Source organism: Penicillium brevicompactum, assembly GCF_028827555.1.
Source record: "Penicillium brevicompactum strain IBT 35665 chromosome Unknown utg000001l_segment0_segment0, whole genome shotgun sequence".
In the NCBI taxonomy this organism is placed as follows: Eukaryota; Fungi; Ascomycota; class Eurotiomycetes; order Eurotiales; family Aspergillaceae; genus Penicillium; species Penicillium brevicompactum.
This window is the reverse complement of record NW_026623203.1, coordinates 5,549,122-5,565,246: the sequence shown is the minus strand read 5'-3', so window position 1 is coordinate 5,565,246 and position 16,125 is coordinate 5,549,122. Positions and strand designations below refer to the sequence as shown.

Genomic DNA, 16,125 nt, shown 5'->3' with positions numbered 1-16,125 from the left:
ATGTCCCTGCGGAGACTCTTGGTTTCGCAGATGTCCCTGCGAGGCGCTTTGTTGACGCAGGGCCTGGGCTGCGGAGAACTTGTTAACGCAGCGGTCTCCTGCGGGTCTCAATTGTCATCACAGCGTCCCCCTGCGGAGTTCACTTGGTAACGCAGCGCCCCCCTGCGAGGATTGTTGTTGACGCAGACCTATCCTGCGAAGCACACTTGATGACGCAGAGCCCATCCTGCGAAGCACACTTGATGACGCAGAGCCCATCCTGCGAAGCACACTTGATGACGCAGAGCCCATCCTGCGAGGATTGTTGTTGACGCAGACCTATCCTGCGAAGCACATTTGATGACGCAGAGCCCGTCCTGCGAGGATTGTTGTTGACGCAGGACCTAGTCTGCGGAGAACTTGGTAATGCAGCGGTCTCCTGCAGAGAACTTGTTAACGCAGCGGTCTCCTGCGGGTCTCACTTGTCATCACAGCGTCCCCCTGCGGAGTTCACTTGGTAACGCAGCGCCCCCCTGCGAGGATTGTTGTTGACGCAGAGCCTATCCTGCGAAGCACCTTTTTACAGTCACAGGGCTCATTGGCTGTGAGGGAGCACATTTTTACAATCACAGGGCTCATTGGCTGTGAGGTAGCGCAAGTCTTACATCGCTGGGCTCGTGGCAGCGACAGCCGTGGCCATGGAGACTCTCAAACCCGCAGGCAAGAAGGAAACCATGACACATCGGAGTGTGAGGACCGAAGTCCTGATTTTTTTGGGCTGGGAATCCGGCCCCTCTTATAATTCTTTCGGCTACGTCTCGACCAAGGAACCAGTTGCGCAGTTGGTAGCGAGAATCACTGTCTTTTTATTGTCGTTGAAGACATTTGAACAACGTTGAAATGGTGTTAGGAGACTTTGTGGCCTACAGACTCAAGTTTCAACCTGGATTCATTGCTTTCAAAACCTGCGTTGAGTGTGATGAACCACTTTCATCAACTGTTGAGAAGACAGTGATACCGCAAGAAATTGATTCTCACATCATTGAAACTGCAATTAAATCGCTCAACGCGGTGGCACTCTACATCTGCCCGTTTCAGCCACGGTCACCGCCTCTTTCATGAGGGTTGAAGTGCTTCAACAGATGCCGAATGATGGGTTGGGCAATGTGGCAGACAGTCACATTCGATTTTACCGGCTGTTGGCCATAGGACGTGCCTCCCATTGATCCCTCTACAATCCTCTTTGCCTAGCCTCGCGCGAACTGTACCTTTCTATGTTGCTCGCAACCAACTGATGTTGCCTCCACTGATACTTCTGATACCGGTCAGTACAGACACTTTGGACATATTCCTAAACCCAGGGTATTGGATTTCTCGCTGACGGATAATCAGAATTCGAGAATATATTTGAAAACCTAGAATAAAAACCCGAGTTCAGTTCTCAGGACAATGAAATGAGTTATTTCATCTACCATGGTTCACAATTTAGACTCTCATGATCGCCACCTCCTCGCAGGATTGCAATGCTACTTATGGTGAGTGTTGATGGTGAGTGTTGATGGTGAGTGTTGATGGTGAGTGTTGATGGTGAGTGTTGATGGTGAGTGTTGATGGTGAGTGTTGATGGTGAGTGTTGATGGTGAGTGTTGATGGTGAGTGTTGATGGTGAGTGTTGATGGTGAGTGTTGATGGTGAGTGTTGATGGTGAGTGTTGATGGTGAGTGTTGATGGTGAGTGTTGATGGTGAGCATAGCTGCAGACCAAAACGAGCGCGATTTCGCTGTAATGCCATTCGGATGCTCCATCCATTTGTGACCGACTTTATCTTTCGACAGTTCCCAGACCTAGCTTCTTCTCTCACTATTCACTAAAATCCCAATGACAAGCTAGCGAGCTTCAATCTCAATTTCCTATTGTGCATACAGCCTGAGGTTTACTCGCAAACTTGAGCCATTCCTGCTCCATCTCCTGCTTCTTGCAAACTTTACTCAAGGATATTGCTCTTGCCAATCGTTGTTCTTTTTTTCAACCCAAAAACCTTTTCCAAATGACACCACCGGACAAGTCGTCTACTGAAAGCCGCATGCACACCCTGTTTGCGGACTTCCAAAAATCAATTGAGACTTCCGACAGAGCCAGAGTCTCTGCAGAGCCCAGGGTGCCATCTCAGAAGATACCTCGCTCGATACTTAAGAACCGTGAGCGTACTTCGCCCCGCCAAGATAGACCTGAAGATAGACCACGCAAAAGAGTGCGATTCGAGCCAGCTTCAGGAGGCCCGTTGAAGGAATCCGTGCTATCCGGCGCTCACACGCCGGAGAAGTCCATAGCTAGCTGGTCAGTCTTCTTTCCCGTTGCCCCCTCTCCTCTTGCTAACTTATTACGCAGGCCGAGCAGGCGAAAAAGGTGTGTCACTTAGCATTCATCAATGCTCACTTTAAACGCGACAGCTTGTTGGCGGTAGGACTGATACGTACAAACAATAGGTCACTTCGCGGAAAAGTTAAACTACACGAACGACAAAGTCGTCGCAACGGAGGAAAGTCCCCTCAAAGTATGGGAAACAAAGAGGATATTGAAGCCCTCGGAACGGAAGTCAAGAGCTTCAAAAGGGAATTGGAAACCATGCGATCCTGCAGATCGGATGCTCGCAGCAGCGAACAAGACAGATAGTTCGACCATGATCACACAGATATCTGTAAGGCCCCACCCGAAGTGGGTACGTCCAGTTACCGCCGTTCAATTCCCTGCTTTCCATCTTCGGGATCGCCCTTGCAATCCAGCCAAGATGCCTGCGAGAAGACCGCAAGTAGCGACTTTACTACGTCTGCACTCAGCTCGTCGCCGGCTTGATCGTTCTCGCCTTGGAGGGCTATCTTGCCATGTTCACAGTTTTCAGGCATCATTCGGGTTATTTGACAGTGAGGGTTATTCTCCGTACTACAAGATTATGTATTATGGAGCCGTTGGCCAGGCGGCTTTCGGAGTTTTATCGGTCATTATGTCTCTCGTGCTTGTTGCCATATGCGCCTTACACGGACACTAGCAGAGTGCGCACACGGACCTATGAAGCAGGCACAGAGGGTTCCATCGACCTCCTAAAGTAGGGGTGAGGAACTAGTCAACCGGTAAAGGAATGGAGTCTACTGCAGAGTTGGTGAGATAATTTACCAATTGAATTTCGTGATTGAAACCAAAGCATGTTCATCGCTTGATCTGGCTAGCCAACCAATCGTGGCCAATATTGGAGCAGCATGCTGGGTGGCTTGATGTAGCAAGCAGGTGATGGTTGACGACCTGCTGTGCGTAAATAACCCTCAACCTTGGTGGCCGCCAAGATTTCAAAAGCCGACCGGAGAAATGAGCTGGCCAAGGATCACAAAGCCCCAGGGAATCGTACGTAGCTTGCAGAATCTCCATTCCCATCCTCACAAAATCAGTCACACGCCTGTTGACAGTTCTGTCAGCCCTGGAGATGCATATCTTGGCCCTAGGAGCTCTCTTGCTCCCAGGGGCTTTAGTGCTGTTTTTGGGGCAAGAAAGCAGCTTCTAGGAGCCACGTAGCCCCCAGGAAACCCGACGTAGCTTCTGGGGCCTAGTATTTTCACCTCCTGGAACCTCAAGTGCGGCTCCTGGGGCTATGGCTAAGTCTTTCCGGGGGTAACGAATCACGCAGATTTATGCGCAGGTCTGGTGAAGGTTTTCTGTGAGGGCTTTTGGCGACCTCAGAAGGCAAAATACTGACTCTGGGATCCTGAAGCAGGGCCCCAGGAGCGCGACAACTTCCAGATCCAGCCAACTTGTTCCAAACCCAGTTCATATTTCATCAGGATCGTATCGTAGAGATCCCAGGGTAGAACTCAAATTCCTGGAAACAGGAAATGGCCCCAGGAGCTAAAGACAGGTTCCCAGAGAACAAACGGCTCCTAGGATTGCGTTTGGCGTTTCTAGTATCAATGCAATAGTTTCCAGAGTCAGATTTACAATGATTGTTGACTAATATAGATGGGCTGGTTTTGCTACGTCGTGAGGCGGTACGGATACAGTAGAAAAAGCGTCTGATTGTGCTCTTTATCAACACTTACGGCCCGCCTCTACCCTCCCCTACATCGACGCTTCAGGAGAGCCCCACACGATCAAATTTCTAGAGCATGATACGGCGATAGAATTGAAGCCGGATGCCCATATCTCAATTGTTTTGTGGAATAAAATGTATAACTTCGAGCCAAACACGCAGTTTAATGGCAGGGTGTTAGACAGATACGAATGGAATCTTTGGGACGAGGTTGACTGTGCTTTCAAGCTCCCCTTTCAACGTAGCATATGATTAGATATATAACTCTCAGTCAAATCAGGTCTTCCCGCATTTGCTCTTTAGATCAAATCTTGGAAATCCTTGCGACGCCTCCCATTGTGTACCTCTCGGGGGAAATAAATGGACGCATAAATCTTTTCTACCTATTCCTGTTGTCAACTACTGGTATCAGTACGTGTTTGATGATCGGGATAGTAATTTCACGCCATCGGACTTTCAACTACGAATCCTTACTTCAGTATAAACCATGTCACAAAACGCTGGAGACTTTCATTCTTATATCCTAAAGGAAGCAAAGCACATATAATCAGACAAAACCAGATCAGAATCGGAAAGACAACAAAGCAAAACGAAAAAAAAAAAACTATCAATCAATTCTATATCGTATCCAACAAGGCAATTGGTTGCCGCGGATTTGATTTTCTCTCAGAGTTCTTCTTCAGCCTCTTCATCGCCCATGAGCAGCCTCTCCTCTTTGTAATGATCATAATGAGCCAACGCCTTTCTGTATTTCTCTTCTCTCTCGTCTTTGGTGAAAGTGTTCCACTTTTCCAACTTTTCCACATTCGCCATGTAGGTGTGAATGTTGAATTTCTGAGGTGCCTTTTTCTTGTTTTGGCTGCCCCCGCTGCTTTCATTCTGGGTGGCATTCGGTGCAGGCGCATCCTCAATGGAGGAGCGGGGTTCCTCCTCTGGCTCTTGTTTGATACCTGTGACCGGATTGGTACCTGAGATGCTGGAATGGCTCTTGGGGGCCGACGAAAGGGGCTTCAGCAGGACCGAGGATGATTCGTACCGATGCGGCGAGTCAGATCTTTCTCGCTTGATTTTCTTGTCCTCGAACATAGCTAAAGGACATGGCGTAAGTGGGCGATGAGCTGATTTACCCTCACTATTGATCGCCTCGAGGTGTAGAGTCTCCTGCGCGTCCCAGGCTGCGTGGATTACCAAGCTGGCCAGTTTCGGGCCCATCAATCGGATCACATCCGATCTCGTTGTCCAGTTGCATTCTTCACCTAACAAGGCCTGGTGCTCTTTTTTGATATCCATCCATTCGATCTTGATCCATGTATGTGGGCTCCTGAGGCTGTTCCCCGTTTCATCAATGGCGATGCCTCTAACCCCAACAATATTATCTTTTGTATATTGCCAATGTTGATCCCCGTTTTCGGCTTCGTATCTGAGCTTGGAAATCCGATTGTTGGCGAATGAAAGATTCTTCAAACCCTTTGTGCTATACGCATTTGTCCTTCGATACACGTACTTGGGGGCCTTGATGGGGCCAACTCGAAAAATAAAGAATCGGTTGTTCGATTGGCCACCGAACGCCTCTATGTCGCCTGGTTGGGGATCTTCGTGTCTTTTCTTCTTTGAGTGACGGTGTTCACTTATGCTCATCTGCTGAAAGTCCACAAGTAGTTGCTTGTCGTTGGTTGAATCATCCAAGCCACGTGCGCGTGCTCCCGTGGGACCAGCAGAGACCGACTTGCCGGAGGTTTGGGGTTCAACGTCCGACATGTCCACATCACTCGACGGAGAGTCGTCCGCATGCTGTGTTTCGCTGCGAAAACCTCCTGAAATATCGCCATTTTGGTTTGAATTTGATTGAAGTGGCTGCTCCCTGTCTGGAGATTGTCGGCCGTCCCCGGGTCCCGGTGCAGCAGACACTTTTTCGTCAGCACTCGGACCCTCTCCATTGGTAATCCCTCCGCTTTGTGCCTCGTCAAGGAGCTGTTCCAGCTGCTCTTGGCTATGTTTGGTTGTCCTGGGCTCACCCTTGGACGGTTTCTTCACGCCCGCAGTGCTGGCATTGGAAACCATGGTGTGGATCTTCTATGCAGTCCCCTTGAGAATGGAGCAGGTTGATTGTCGTCTTACTTCTGATGGAAAGGCTTTGAGCTATTTATAAGCAAAAGTCTCCGCGGAGTCCGATCATTTTCCCTCGCTGAAGGAGGAATATTGCGGCGCGCTCCAATTGCCTCAATAATTTCGGTTGTTTATTTAGGAAATAATGATGATATGGGAGGCTTACGATTTAGTGGCGTTGGTATTTATTAAAAAAAGAGCCAGAATCTTGAGACCAGAATTTGTGTCTCAACTTTTCCCTCCTGGTCAGCGGAGAGAGGCCACCGAAATCTGATGGAGCGTTGACAACAAAAAAGACGGAGAAAGACATCAATTTCACCTGCAAAGGTGAAAGAAAAGAATTCTATTCAATCATTAAAAAACCTTTTTTACGATGCCTACACAAATGTAGACCTGAAAACCGCACCTGGCTAAAAGACCCAGTACCACTGTTTGTTAGCTGGCGCTGCCCAGCTGGATGGTCATTATTGCCCTTTTTTTGCCGTCAAAATCTGCACGTGTCTTCATCTTGACGCATGTAAGCAGTGATCGAGAAAATTAATAATTTGCGGATTTTTACTCTTACGGTGTGATCACCCTTTCAGTCCTCAAATTGGCCATAAGCGCATAATTCCGCAGTACATCTAGCGCATTGAGCTAGCCAGTTTTATTTTTCTAGTACCAATGGCTTCATAGCATGAATTTTTTCACATACAAAGAACGATATAAAGAACACTTTCACTGAGCCTAGCTTCTCGGGAAGTTGGTCTAACCCTGAAACCAAATGAATGAAAAGGACTTCTATTGCATGCGGGTTGAGCGTGACTAGCGGCAGTACATTTTACTCTGCCGCTTTCGGTATTTATCTACAAGTAGGACCTGCCGAAGGTTTGATCTTGGTGGTTCGCTCCATTCTCCCTGGCAGAGTTCAAGCATACATGCTAATTTTATCGCTGAAATATTTTGCCCTGTTAGCCAGATAGTGTAGAGGTGACGCAAAGCACCTACGAGACATTAGCGTCTTACAAGACTTGGCGATAAAGCAAAGGCAGCTGAGACAGATGAACTCAGGGAGAACATGGATCTCAATTCCCCCAGCATGATATCAGAATCAGAGCATCAGAGCAACGCTCCCGAGAAAGCCTCCGGTATCGCCCTCAAAGGGCCAACAGGCCCGGAAAATGTGTACTCTGCCGACCCGAGTCGAAAGCGAACCCGGAGGGGTGCGATCAAACGTCACGCTAGGAAGACCGGCAAGCCTACAAGCAAGTACAACTGCGACGGCTCAGCCATCAAGGAGTGGAGACCACCGTCTCAAGAGACGGGTACGCCTTGCTTCGAGTCTACTCCGTCTTCCTTGCACATAGAATTCCAGTCTGTACTTCCCTGTCATCTCGATCGCTATTGAGTATTTCCTTTTCTAAACCCGCACTAGGTTAGATCGCGAGGCTCTCAGCTTTTATGACTGGGCCAAGCCACAGGAACTTGGAAACGTTGTCCGTAGAGATCTCGTCGAGCGATTGAATGTTGCATTTCAAAGTCGATCCGCCGGCACTGAAATCCATGCTTTTGGCTCTTTTACCTCTGGTATCTACCTGCCTACCGCGGATATTGACCTTGTACTATTGTCCGACAATTTCAGATGCACAGGAGTGCGTTCATTTGGCGAGAGAAAAGATAAAATATACGCAATTTCGGGCTTCCTAATAAGTACCAACATTGACAACTTTAGTTGGGCAATCAAGCTCTGTTTAAATACGACTGAGTGCTCTTACAATGCTGCAACCACATAATGTAGCCGAGTCATGTTGGAAATGCGCCTACGGAATGAAAACTCACGACTGTTCCCAGTCATAAAAATTTGGTTTGTGATAATTATGTTATTTAAGAGAGCGGTCGCAGAATTCTGCGGCGCCGGTTTAGTGGTTTGGCACGGTTTTAGCAAGCTATAGAAATGAGCCCATTCATGTCACCATATTTGTAATAAAAGAGCCGTCAGCTCTGGGCAATATCTCGCGGCAAGGTAGCAAGAAGCCAATTGAAAATGTCAAGCCGTCTGCGGATCACGGCCCGGGCTAACGGGCTGACACCTTGATGATCAGGGACGTTGGTCTGAACCCGCGGAAATTTCGCGAGAAGGCAAAGCAGCTGCCAGTTGCAGGTGTTCACCGCGTGCCAGAGAGCCGAACGACCGGAATAATCAAGCGATTCGGCTCGAATGTCTTTGTGCAACAACAGTGAATCAAGTATCCGGTTGCTATTGGGCTGATCACAGCCGTGGATCTTGGCAGCCAGTAGAAGTGCAGTATCGCCGTTGCTGTCTCGAGCATTGACGTTGACATTTTTGTGCTTCAGCAAAATTTCGACCGCCGTCACGTCATCATAAATCACAGCAAGGTGGAGAAGAGTATGCCCACTCTTATCTGCGACGTTCACGTTGGTATGTGGATCGCAGAGGAGCGATTGCAAGATCTCGTGCTGTCGATATTCCATAGCCACCATGATTGGTCGTTGGTTGTTCCAATCTGGACGGTTGACGCATACAGGGAACCGCCCCATCAGGTATTGGACGAAGCAGCTCTTGCCCTGTATGATGGCCCAGCTGAGTACACTTGGGGCCCGGCAAGGGCACGAGGCGAGCATATGGTCATGTTGTATCTGCAGATTGTCCACCTCCAGCCTGTCTTTTTCTGACATAGATATTGAGGATGTGCAGCACACGCTGGACTCGACACTCGGAGGGCACTCGGGGCGGTACATGTCCGCAGAACTTTCGAGATGGTACGCTGTTGACGGATATGATATTTTGAGCGAGATGGGGGGAAATTGCCCAGGTAGTTGTGACAAAGACTGCTCTGGGGCAGAAACGAGAAGCTATTAATGGATCGGATGATAGCATAGCCCTCTTTATACCTGGATCATTGTATTCAGATGTGCCATTTTCAGGAATATCCTGAGCATTCTCGATCATCAGTATCTGATCAGCGAAAGGAAAGTGACGCGCATTCCTATGAAAGTTATCTAGCTCATATCCCAAACCCGAGATGGAGGCGAGAATGAACAGGGACAGGACATGATCTCGATCAAAGAATAGCCGTCGAATACTTGCAAAGTGGTGATGAGACAGGCGGTCAAGGTATGCTATCCATCAGTGCAGCGATCATGGCTATGCTGTGGAATGGAGGACGGAGATTGTGTTCCTAATTGTTCTACGCACCGTAGCATTGAACCAAGATCGGCGCCACTGTCCCAAAGAGACCTCACATGGATCTTCGAAACCCTCGAATGGCCCTAGGATCTCGGTGAAGCGTTCCAGGGGTGCTGTAGCTCCCAGGACTAGTGTGCAGGGTTGCTAGACAGGATTGTCACAGATATACATGAAGTTTACGGGAGAGTCCATCCGTCGCAACAGAGTGCATCTGCACTCAGGGCATAGAGACAATAAAAACGTGAGTATTTTGATGCGGCGCGGATGTGTTGATAAGCATTGATGAGCGTCAATGAGGTTGTTGATCAGCCTTGATAAACGTTGATGTTCGTTGACGGGGGTGTGTGCTGATGAGCGTTGATGAACGTTAGTTAACGTCGATGAGCGTTAATGGTCGTTGATGAACGTTGACGAGGGTGTTGATGTGTGTTGATGCTTGTTGTGGATACCGACAGGCGGTGAAGGTGGTGGTCAACGTCTCACCGACGTAGCGTGAGGTTTTCTTGCCATCTTACCAACATGACAGATGTATCGCTTTGCATTGTTCCAATTCCGCGTCATTTGTTCCAAGCTGATCACTCGGTGAAGTTGGCATACGGCCTCCATTTCGATTGAGCTGGTCGAATGCAAACACCGGATGTCCCTCCATTGGTTCAGCTATAATCAGGCAATACGCTCAAGGTCAGACTGTTCAGAGGTATGAATTGTGTTATTATTTCAGAGGGATAGATGAGCCTATATATACAACAATTAGTCAAGTTGATTGGAAATCAACTTGATCGTCTGTATAGACACTCCGGATCTAATTCTGACGGTGCGGCTTGGTTCCTGGTCTGCACCAGCCTCATATCATAACAATAACAAGTCAATCCATACCTCTGAACAAAAACAGTGCCGCTCCGGACTCGTGATAGTGGAATAGGCGAACCATGCCGTGATAGAGAATTTACCTTTTCTAGTGCTTCTTGCCTACAGTTCGGCACGGGCTTTAACAGGCTGCCAGTAATTATATTGGCGAAGGTGACGAGGATCAAACCCCCAAGTGCGGGGTTCAGCGTCGACATGCCAGTCACCTGATTTAAAAGAAGCGCTAAGCTGAAAATACTCAGCTACCCATTGCTTCGCAACTTCTTCAAACTCGCTTTCTAGCCCCTTTCTGGCTACTTCATGTCATCTAACAATATCTTCAGCGGTTCAAATCATGGAATGCAAGTGGTAGCAAATTATGGCAGCATCAGTGCACAATTTGGCCCCAAACATGGTACGTTCAAAAGCTGAGCAAATCCAGGGGAGCGTCGCTGATAGCAACTTCGTGGACCAAGAATGCCTAAAGCATTTGCGAGTGACGAATCCATGCGACGATAAAGATCGGATTGAGAGTGACAAGGGTGGACTGTTGAAAAACTCCTATCGCTGGATCCTCGACCATGTCGATTTCAAACAGTGGCGAAATGACCCAGAGAGCCGGCTGCTCTGGATCAAGGGAGATCCTGGGAAGGGAAAGACAATGCTACTGTGCGGAATCATCAATGAACTGAGTGCGTTAACTGAAGGAAACACGACCACGATATCTTTCTTCTTCTGCCAGGCGGCTGAACCGAGCATCAATAACGCTACGGCGGTTTTACGCGGGCTTCTGTATCTGATTCTCAATAAGCAGCCAGCCTTGATCCCACATATACAGAAAGAGTACGATCAAGCCGGAAAACAGCTATTTGAGGGTGTCAATGCGTGGCATGCATTATCCAGGATCTTCACCGATATCCTGAAAGATCCGCTCCTACAGAGCACTTATCTAATTATTGATGGACTCGACGAATGCACCCACAACCTACCCCTACTTCTCGACCTTGTGTCTGAAACCTCATCGGCGAATCCAAACGTCAAATGGATTGTCTCCAGTCGTAACTGGACGATTATCGAAGAGTCTCTTGATAATGTGGATCAAAAAGTAAGACTTTGTCTGGAGTTGAACGAAAATCTCATCTCCGAAGCCGTGATGATCTACATTCACTATAAGGTTCAGATATTGGCAGAGCTGAAGAAATTCGATGCGGAACTTCTTGCAGCTGTTCGCTGCCACTTGTTGTCTAACGCACTTGGTACTTTCCTCTGGGTAGCATTGGTCTGCGAGGAGCTCAAAAAAGGAAAGTCGCGAAACGCCCATAAGCTGGTGACTGCCTTTCCAGCAGGGCTGAATCCCTTGTATGAGCGGATGTTAGAGCATGTGCAAAACTCAGAGGATGCAGTAGATTCAGAGCTTTGCAAGCGCATTCTAGCCGTCGTCGCTATTGTGTATCGGCCCATTACTCTTGAAGAACTACCAGCCTTGGTCGAAATACCTGATAATGTTCTCAAAAAAGACAAACATTTGGCAGATTTGATTGCGGACTGTGGTTCTTTTTTGACCCTCCGTGGCCGTACAATCTGTCCTGTTCACCAATCTGCAACAGACTTCCTGCTTAAAGATGCATCAAACGAGAAGTTTTCCGTTTATCCACAGGGCGTCGAAGCCAAACATCAGGAAATATTTTTTCGGTCTCTACAGGCCATATCCGAGACACTTCGACGCGACATCTACAGTATCAAACATCCTGGATTTCCGATCGAACAAGTCAGAGAGCGTACTCCGGATCCATTGGCAATAGTACGATACTCATGTGTCTATTGGGTCGACCACCTGAAGAATTGTGATTCCAGCTCAAACACCGATCAGGGCCTCCAAGTAGGTGGCGCCGTGGATGATTTCCTCCGGGAGAAATATCTCCATTGGATCGAGGCCTTGAGCCTTCTCAAAAGCCTTTCTGAAGGCATAGCGGCGATGGTCAAGCTTGATAGCTTACTCCAGGTTAGCGGTCACATTTATACCGACGGAGTTTTGTTGCTAACAAGTAGGCGCTATAGGTCAAAAAAGGCATTTCACAGGCACTTTTGAAGCGAGTCGGTGATGCGTCTCGATTTATCCAATACCATAGGGTGGCGACGGAGAGCAGCCCCCTTCAAGTATACAGCTCGTCGCTGATTTTTAGCCCAACCCAGAGCATAACTAAAATTTGCTATCAAACGGAGAGACCAGACTGGCTTGTGAATGAATCAGCGATGGCGAAAGATTGGAGTTCATGCCTTCAAACCCTCGAGAGGCATAGCGCCTACGTCACGTCAGTTGCCTGGTCGCCGGATGGAAGACTCGCATCAGGGTCACATGATGAGACCGTCAGGATCTGGGACCCAGTCACTGGCCAGTGCACATCAACCCTCGAGGGGCATAGCGACTGGGTCAGGTCAATTACCTGGTCGCCGGGTGGGAGCCGACTCGCATCAGCATCACGTGATGAGACCGTCAGGATCTGGGACCCAACCACTGGCCAGTGCACATCAACCCTCGAGGGGCATAGCGCCTACGTCACGTCAGTTGCCTGGTCGCCGTATGGAAGCCAACTCGCATCAGCGTCAGATGATGAGACTGTCCGGATCTGGGATCCGCTCACTGGCCAGTGCACATCAACCCTCGGGGGGCATAGCAGCTCCGTCTTGTCAGTTACCTGGTCGCCGGATGGAAGACGACTCGCATCAGCGTCACGTGATGGGACCGTCAGGATCTGGGACCCAGTCACTGGCCAGTGCACATCAACCCTCGAGGGGCATAGCGACTGGGTCAGGTCAGTTGCTTGGTCACCGGATGGACGCCGACTCGCATCAGCGTCACGTGATGAAACCGTCAAGATCTGGGACCCGCTCACTGGCCAGTCCACATTAACCCTCGAGGGGTATAGCAGCTCTGTCTTGTCAGTTGCCTGGTCGCCGGATGGAAGACGTCTCGCATCAGCGTCACGTGATGGGACCATCAGGATCTGGGACCCAGTCACTGGCCAGTGCACATCAACCCTCGAGGGGCATAGCGACGAAGTCAGGTCAATTGCCTGGTCGCCGTGTGGAAGCCGACTCGCATCAGCGTCAGATGATAAGACAGTCAGGATCTGGTACCCGGTCACTGGCCAGTGCACATCACCCCTCGAGGGGCATAGTGGGTCCGTCTTGTCAGTTGCCTGGTCACCGGATGGACGCCGACTCGCATCAGCGTCAGATGATAAGACCGTCAGGATCTGGGATCCGCTCACTGGCCAGTGCACATCAACTCTCGAGGGGCATAGCAGCTCCGTCTTATCAGTTGCCTGGTCGCCGGATGGAAGACGACTCGCATCAGCGTCAGATGATAAGACCGTCAGGATCTGGGATCTGGCCACTGGCCAGTGCACATCAACACTTGCTGCGAATTCTCCTGAGGGTGTTCAATTTGATGAAGCGGGTTTGAATCTTCTGTATACTAGTGTTGACACATTCAATTTTGAAAATGTTGTCCCCATGAAGACCTCCTTTGACCATTCGGCTACCCTGCCACATCAAACAGGGTATGGCTTTAATGACGACCGCACCTGGATAAACTATAAAGGAGAAAATCTTCTATGGTTGCCCTCAGAGTTTCGGCCGGCCGTTTTCTCAACATCAACCATATCTTCAAATATGGCAATCGGCTGTTCATCAGGTCGTGTTTTGATCTTCACTTTCTCGAAGGAATCCCATGTCCTAAACCCACAAAATTCAAAACGACTTTCCAAGCCTGGCCGACGTCGTAGGCGCACAATCTTGTCGCGCCTCTTTAGCAGAAAGTAGGACTTTTCCTATTCAACTGCTCTCTGGTAGAGCTTTGCTTTTCGATATTAAAACAAAACAAAATTCTGCAATGTATTGAATTACTTTATCGCAAGAATGAACGGCTGTCTTTCTTGCAGTTCGAGATAATGTCCAGCATTTTAGGCTCTCTAATGTTCTGACGAACTGAGAGAGTGGTCAAATACAACTAGGACCGTTTGGGATAGGCTTATCCGTCGTTCACCCAATTCCCTTAAGTATTCGGACGGTATTCCGGGCACATTCGGAAGTACGGTGTTGTAACACGCCGAATCTTATTTGTATAGACCCTTGAGATCGTTCAACCGATCTTTAACACCTACAATCAATCACCTGATTCTATTGGACATTTTCAATACCAGCCAGTACATCAATTCCTCATCCTGACATTCAGGAATCGTAACAAAAAATCATTACATAAAACAAAGCACCCGGATCGAGAGGGACATGGCCCCGTATTACTCCTCGATAGGTTAATTTTTGCCAGCACAAGTCGAAAGTTGACCTGAAAAGTTAGGGTTAAATATAGTTTATATTAACAAAAGGGCCTCGAAGATCTCAACTCAATCTAATCTAAAGTTCGGCAGGGGCTCCGTCCTTCTCTGAGCTTCGAATCATCATTTCCATGGGAAGGCTGAAGCTGGACATTGACGTCCGCGGACTTCCGTTGCATGGTGCTTGCAGTAGGGCAATCCCCGGTATCAATACCCTCTAGACCATGGTAAAGAAATGCGAAAATAGACGATTTCCACAATGATGTGTCTCTGTTAGTAAGACGGCAACGACGAAAAATGTTATCCCAGACGCAACCAGGAGACTGGGCAGAATTATCCATGCCCACTTCACTTCCACAAAAACCTCAATGCCAAATGCGGTTCCATTCACCTCTTGTCCGACCGAAGTCAACAACAGCTTGTTAAGTGAGTTCGCAAAAATTGACACAACATGTTCCAGACCAGCATGAGCTGTCAGTGGTAGTTTACCACCAAGCCCGTTTTGGACAGGATCCACAAGAGAAGCTTACTAAGAAGCAAGCCCCTGAGTCTGGTATGTATATAACAGGAGGATGGAGGCGTTTTAGAAGAACAGCTGTTTAGTGATAATCCATTGCTACGTACGAGACCTTACCGATCCATCGACCGTCGACAAGCGTCAACACATGGATATTTATATTTCACATAACAACAAGCAGGTGCATCTTCTTGTCCAGGTATGTATGACACTTCCATAGTTGGACTCCTCATTCGTAGGCCGACAGGATTCAATTCCATGCCGAAAACTAGCTAATTTCTCACATTGAGTGTCCGTTTCCACACAATATTGATCATAGGAAAATCCGCGTTCTTTATGCAAAGGCTAAGAATTGGCATGGCTGTATTGTTTTCGGCCCACCGGGCCCCCAAGAAAGCCCCGGGGCTTCTACCTTAGGTCAATAGCCCATCTGCGGGTTGGGGCGGGGTTGGGCCTCGGGGTTTGGGCCGGTCCGGAAGTCTACATGTGACAGAGATAACAGTTTTATTGTTTCATTCTGCACCATTTGGCATCACTTGCTACGACGGTGCCCTGGTATTTACTCAGTAAAGTTCGCACACAGCCTTCAATTCGATTGAGCTGGTCCAATGCAAACACCAATATCCCTCGGTGAAGCTATAAGTAGGCAACACCCACGATCATATCTACCAGGTTTAGATGAAGCATTGAACGAGGAGCGCTCAAAATACGTCTTATTGCCCAGATCATTATGGTGATGCAATAGACTGTTCCTCGCGTAGTCGAATTTATCGTGTCAGGGGGCTTGTAAGTCACTCACTCCTACTCTGCTGTAGAAGGCCTATATGCACGATGGCCGCGAGAGTCGAAGTGGATTGCCAATAGAGACAGCGAAGAAATTAGGGGGCATGGCTTGAAAATTTCCGATCGGCTGCTTCCACAAGGGAGCCGTCGCATCTTTGTCAGTAATTCTCGCCAGCGATTACGATTCATAGTGTGAGCCCATCTCTCGTGTAGCAACCACGCCGCACTCAAATTGGCGACCACTGCTTTTTGGAGTGGAACCCGAGCTCATGCGATCAAGTATACCCTGCTGCGC

At 48.7% G+C, this 16,125-nt stretch overlaps 6 protein-coding genes across 6 annotated transcripts; 3 read left to right on the top strand and 3 right to left on the bottom strand.

Moving 5' to 3' along the window:
- Window positions 1-1,505: 1,505 nt before the first annotated feature.
- Window positions 1,506-1,730, bottom strand: N7506_001830 (uncharacterized protein; the record flags this gene model as incomplete). The annotated part of the gene is made up of 1 exon (XM_056951126.1): window positions 1,506-1,730. One exon carries the CDS (start codon window positions 1,728-1,730, stop codon window positions 1,506-1,508), a length of 225 nt encoding a protein of 74 aa, XP_056817041.1.
- Window positions 1,731-2,026: 296 nt separating this feature from the next.
- Window positions 2,027-2,652, top strand: N7506_001829 (uncharacterized protein; the record flags this gene model as incomplete). Its single annotated transcript, XM_056951125.1, has 2 exons — window positions 2,027-2,316; window positions 2,466-2,652. 2 exons carry the CDS (start codon window positions 2,027-2,029, stop codon window positions 2,650-2,652), a joined length of 477 nt encoding a protein of 158 aa, XP_056817040.1.
- Window positions 2,653-4,720: 2,068 nt separating this feature from the next.
- On the bottom strand, window positions 4,721-6,115 carry N7506_001828 (uncharacterized protein; the record flags this gene model as incomplete). The annotated part of the gene is made up of 1 exon (XM_056951124.1): window positions 4,721-6,115. One exon carries the CDS (start codon window positions 6,113-6,115, stop codon window positions 4,721-4,723), a length of 1,395 nt encoding a protein of 464 aa, XP_056817039.1.
- A 1,123-nt stretch (window positions 6,116-7,238) lies between these two features.
- On the top strand, window positions 7,239-7,904 carry N7506_001827 (nucleotidyltransferase domain-containing protein; the record flags this gene model as incomplete). Its single annotated transcript, XM_056951123.1, has 3 exons — window positions 7,239-7,513; window positions 7,575-7,791; window positions 7,872-7,904. 3 exons carry the CDS (start codon window positions 7,239-7,241, stop codon window positions 7,902-7,904), a joined length of 525 nt encoding a protein of 174 aa, XP_056817038.1.
- A 230-nt stretch (window positions 7,905-8,134) lies between these two features.
- Window positions 8,135-8,782, bottom strand: N7506_001826 (ankyrin repeat domain-containing protein; the record flags this gene model as incomplete). The annotated part of the gene is made up of 1 exon (XM_056951122.1): window positions 8,135-8,782. The coding sequence occupies one exon, from the start codon at window positions 8,780-8,782 to the stop codon at window positions 8,135-8,137; it is 648 nt and encodes a 215-aa protein (XP_056817037.1).
- Window positions 8,783-10,605: 1,823 nt separating this feature from the next.
- On the top strand, window positions 10,606-14,018 carry N7506_001825 (uncharacterized protein; the record flags this gene model as incomplete). The annotated part of the gene is made up of 2 exons (XM_056951121.1): window positions 10,606-12,195; window positions 12,252-14,018. The coding sequence occupies 2 exons, from the start codon at window positions 10,606-10,608 to the stop codon at window positions 14,016-14,018; spliced, it is 3,357 nt and encodes a 1,118-aa protein (XP_056817036.1).
- Between the last annotated feature and the right edge of the window lie 2,107 nt (window positions 14,019-16,125).